Here is a 5,151-nt window from a genome sequence, read left to right as displayed (position 1 = left end):
GCAGTCGAACACACACACACACACACACAACCCACAAACACCTACACAGTGGGATAGCTTTAGGTCTACTATTGTTGTTTGCGTCCGCGCGCTTTTATTGAAGGGAGACACCTGTCAGTGATGTAAATATGAGAGGGGGGTCGTGTTCTGGAATGTGTGTCTCTGTCAGGCTCAGATAGGTTGTCCGACCGTTATTCTCTCTACCGGGGGCAGCAATCGCGGGCGCAGACGAGCTTGTTTGAAAGAGCAGTTATTCTCATTGTTATTGGGCTGGACGCTACTGCCCCCCCCCCCCCCCCCCCCACTCTCTCCCTCCCTCTGCTCCTATTCAGACCCCCAACGCCTGCACTACATAGGCTACTGCCAGGCTCGCGCTGTGCTGCTGTCCCGTCTGCCAGCATGCAAAGTGCAGGGCAGGCATCGGCTACCTCTGCTGGAGAAAGACAAGAACAAGGAAAATAAAGACCGCGTGAGGCAGATAGAAAAGATGTGTGTGTGTGAACTCAGGAGGCGGCGCCAGCCAAGCACGGGCGGCACCTCACTGACGCTGCTATATGGGTAGGCTGCTATTGCAGCAGGTGTATCAGTACCTTCCCGGTCATTAACGGCAGCACGTTGCCGTTAAGACGCGCGATTTTTGTGTTTAGGTGTGAGCTGACCCGGCCCGTCGAACAGTAGCCGTAGCTGCCCCTCGAGCCACAACAACAATGACGAGTAGGCTACACACGGGTGAGAGCTGTGTGCATAGCATAATCCCTACGAGCCGCCCGTCCCGCAAAAGAAATGCAGGCAGCTCTTCGCCTTGTCTCGTGCTACTGCCGTGACAATGAGAATCGGGAGTGGATGAGAGAGTCCCCAACAACTCCGCCGAACAGACCGTATAGGGTGTGCGCCGCACGCCAACGACTTAATGAGAGTGTGGGGCTCGCGAGAAGACTGGGTCTATTTATTCTTTCTCCCCAGAAAAAGAGAGGGCTGTTTATTTCGCGCGTGACGTGCGAAGCTGCGCGCGGTGAATTCTCAGCGGGCGACAGGTGCACCGTCCTTGCGCGTGCGGTCAAATCGGGAGATGTGGCTTAAAGAGAAGATAGCAAGAGGCTGGCGGATCACTGTCGGTCCATTGGGGGCATAGCTGGCGGTCCGCTGGCATTTTGCTCATCGGTTCTCTGGCGGTCCGTTTCAGACAAATTGCCCAATATTTTGCCACTATTGGTCTAAAATCTTGTTAATTTGTTCAGTTATACTCCATATATCATTTTATTAACTTTTCTTAATATTCATGACAAGTTAAATTTAAAGAGATGGTGGTCCAACGGCGGACCACAAGTGGCACGCCACCGGCGGCATACCACCAGCAGTCCGCTATCTGCCAATCTGAAATTACTATCTGGGGAGGAGTAAAGCGCGTGAACTGGCTAATCATTCCTCTTTCTTTTAGTTCGGCAAAGATACATTTTCAAGCGCTCATTAAAAAGGACCGCTCATTAAAAAGGTCTTAATCGCCAGGCCGGCCTCTCTCCGAGGTTAAATGGAGGTAGCCAAGCTTTTTTCTGAACCGAGGTTCGATCGCTGCGTCACCTCACAGTAACGCACTGACACGAGCAGATCGATGAGATCTCTGAGGGCAGCGCGTGAGTAACGATGCTCAATCTTGTGTGTTCGACCAACCGCACACAGCGACCAATCAGAGCGTTTGACAAGTTTTGTAGGCTATGTGTACCCTGGCTCCAGCTGTCTACGTACTTCCGCTCAATTTCATTTCCCTACAGTAGCCTACTCCAGTACTCTGCGAAGTCAGAGAGTCTGGTATCCAGGCTAGGCTATGTGTGGGCATGTGTGTGTGTGTTTTTGCGTTCCTCACTAAAATGCTTTTGCCCACACCCCCCTAGGCCTTGTGAGGATTTCGGAGATCCGGACAGACGGATGACACAGTCCGTGCTCCTAACCATGGCATCCCCGTCACTCCCGCGCATCGCTGTGAGGATTCTCAGCGCGCTCGTGCTTGTCATAGCTGTGGTCCGTGGAAACGAGATGCTCGGTAAGATCAACCTCCCCCTCTCTCTCAGGCCCCTGCATCTTTGCCCCTCCCTCCTTCGACTCATGTTTTCAAAATGTTCTGTTATTACAAGAGAATCATGGAGCCGTTAATAAGCTCGTGAGGCACAGGAGAGCCTCCCCTCCCCCTTGAACTCCAACGGAATTTTGCTGGGCCCTGTTTGAAGTTGAGCTTGTGACGCTCTCTCTCTCTCACACACACACACACACACACACACACACAGTGCAACACGGGCAGCGGACTATGGCCTCACGAGACTAGAGACACCCTTTGGCACAGGCTCAGTGTGTGAGATTGGGCTAAACCCTGAGATGTGACAGGCTGGGCCTGACAGCATATGTGTGTGTGTGTGTGTGTGTGTGATTGGGTGGTGGGAGCACTGGGCTTAATCCTAATGGCTGTGGCCTTAGAGATCAACTCTGCTTTGCGTGTGTTTTTTTAGAATGTAATGTTAATTCAACCTCAAACTCGCCTACTTTTGCCAAGGAAACCCAGACGCTGGCAGGTAAATAAGAGAGATAGATAGAGATAGAGGGGAGAGAGAGAGAGAGAGAGGATAGACGGGAGAGAGAGAGAGAGAGGGGATAGAGGGGAGAGAGAGAGAGACAGATTGGCGTCCTCTTTATGTGTGCCTCTGTTCTCTAGTTAGATTAAGTGTGTGCCTGTGTGTGTGTGTGTGTGTGTTATGATAAACTCGAGAATTTAATGGGCTCCTGTGGTAGGTGTGTGTGTGTGTGTGTGTGTTACTGTTTGGTGGGCTCTTGTGGTAGCTGTGTGTGTGTGTGTTAGTGTTTGGTTGGCTCTTGTGGTATATATATGTATGTGTGTGTGTGTTAGAGTTTGGTGGGCTCTTGTGGTAGATGTGTGTGTTAGTGTTTGGTGAGCTCTTGTGGTAGAGAGAGGTGTCCGTGTTACTGATGTCATGTAAGACTGCAGCTTTCTCTGCCACTTTATATCACTTCCTGCTCCTCTACTAAATAGCAATAGCTTCCAACGCTAACATAACATCCTACTCCTCTACTAAATAGCAATAGTTAGCAACGCTAACATTATATCCAACGCTAACATTACATCCTACTATCTAAATAGCAATAGCTACCAACACTAACATAAAGTTCATCAGCCATGAGCTGCTGAAGAATGAAGTAAACCAAATAAACTTCAGTGGATCAGTGGATCTTTCCAGGCTCTCCTTCCAGCTAGCCACCATACGTTATTCCCATTCTGTTCCTACACGTTATTCCCATTCTTTTCCTACATATTATTCCCATTCTCTTCCTACACTATTCCCATTCTGTTCCTACATGTTATTCCCATTCTCTTCCTACATATTATTCCCATTCTCTTTCTACATGTTATTCTGGTCCTACACGTTATTCCCATTCTGTTCCTACACGTTATTCCCATTCTGTTCCTACACGTTATTCCCATTCTGTTCCTACACGTTATTCCCATGCTGAGAGAGCTGCATCTCTACTTTGCAGGAGCATCTCCTAGATGAATAACGTGCGTCACAGGTTTGGGTTTCTCTCGAGGCCGGTCCAGTGCGTGTGTCACAGGTTTGGGTTTCTCTCGAGGCCGGTCCAGTGCGTGCGTCACAGGTTTGGGTTTCTCTCGAGGCCGGTCCAGTGCGTGTGTCACAGGTTTGGGTTTCTCTCGAGGCCGGTCCGGTACAAACTTTTGGCATGTGACAGTGTTATTTTCAGTCAGAACAAACATATTGATAAAGAGAAAATCAGCATTAAATCAATATTTGCCAGGGGTATGAATAATTTTGTTCTTAACTGTAGGTGCACTTGACTCAACGTAAAAAAGTGGGTTTTGGGTGCGAAAACAAAGCAAGCACTGGATTAAAGAAAATGTAAACACACTCTCAAGCTTTAACACTTTTTTTTTTAAAGGACTTTTAAGAAAGCGTAGGCCAAAACGCGTAAAGGCTTCACATGGCCTGGGCAGGAGGCTTCAAGTGTCCTAGGGAGGAGGCTTCAAGTGTCCTAGGGAGCAGGCTGCAAGTGTCCTAGGGAGGAGGCTTCAAGTGTCCTAGGGAGGAGGCTTCACATGGCCTGGGCAGGAGGCTGCAAGTGTCCTAGGGAGGAGGCTTCAAGTGTCCTAGGGAGGAGGCTTCACATGGTCTGGGGAGGAGGCTTCAAGTGTCCTATAGGCAGGAGGCTTCAAGTGTCCTAGGGAGGAGGCTTCAAGTGTCCTAGGGAGGAGGCTTCACATGGCCTGGGCAGGAGGCTGCAAGTGTCCTGGTCTCAGTGAGGCCTCTTGACCTTTAGAGAAGGCTTCTTTTGGCCTGGGTAGGACATGGAAGGACACACACCTGACTGGTCCCTGTGTTGAATGGGCATATGACTGGACATACGGATAAACTCTACCCTTCGCTCTCCAGATACATGTCTTCTAGCAGTCCCCACATCTCGGCTTGGCTCCACGGGTGGCAGGGCCTTCAGTGCGGCAGGTCCTAAGCTGTGGAATGCCCTGCCACTTGTGATGCGCCAAAGCACAACTACATCCACGTTTCAAACTCAGTTAGAAACACATCTTTTTAGCTTAGCTTTCCTCTCAGCCCCCTGTCTTCTACTTGCCCTGCCTCTCTCTCATTTTATTGCCCCTGTTTTTATCTGCCCTGCCTCTCTCTCATTTTATTGCCCCTGTTTTTATCTGCCCTGCCTCTCTCTTATTTTATTGCCCCTGTTTTTATCTGCCCTGCCTGTCTCTTTATTTTATTGCCCCTGCTTTTATCTGCCCTGCCTCTCTACACTGTGTGCTCAGTGTACTACTGTTTGCCCTCTGAGGGGGTTCTATGTTTCCTCTGAGGGGGTTCTATGTTTCCTCTGATGGGGTTCTATGTTTCCTCTGATGGGGTTCTATGTTTCCTCTGCATCTTGCCATTTTATGGACCTTGTGTCCATGTCCAACTTGTACCTTGAAAGGCGCTTTTCTAAATTAAACTACCTCTCTATTCTCTAACCATATCTTTTTCTCTCTCTCTCCTTCTCTCTATCTGTCTTCTCTCTCTCCATCTCTCCTCTCTCTCTCTGTCTCCTCTCTTCTCTCTCTCCATCTCTCCTTCTCTCTCTCTCTGTCTCCTC

At 49.5% G+C, this 5,151-nt stretch overlaps 1 protein-coding gene across 1 annotated transcript in view; it reads left to right on the top strand.

Moving 5' to 3' along the window:
* Window positions 1-1,931: 1,931 nt before the first annotated feature.
* Window positions 1,932-5,151, top strand: part of cadm3 (cell adhesion molecule 3) — a 67,108-nt gene continuing 63,888 nt past the window's right edge. The window contains exon 1 of the mRNA XM_076299840.1: window positions 1,932-2,038. Within this exon, the coding sequence (XP_076155955.1) occupies window positions 1,948-2,038 (91 nt within the window). The 5' untranslated portion in view covers window positions 1,932-1,947. The remainder of the gene's footprint in view (window positions 2,039-5,151) is intronic.

Source organism: Alosa pseudoharengus, unplaced genomic scaffold (assembly GCF_046254945.1).
Source record: "Alosa pseudoharengus isolate Yale_2024_CS ecotype anadromous, Long Island Sound unplaced genomic scaffold, YU_APseudo_1.1 YU_APseudo_1.1_scf_22, whole genome shotgun sequence".
NCBI classification, from domain to species: domain Eukaryota; kingdom Metazoa; phylum Chordata; class Actinopteri; order Clupeiformes; family Clupeidae; genus Alosa; species Alosa pseudoharengus.
The sequence above is the reverse complement of the archived record's forward strand: the minus strand, read 5'-3'. Positions and strand labels throughout refer to the sequence as shown.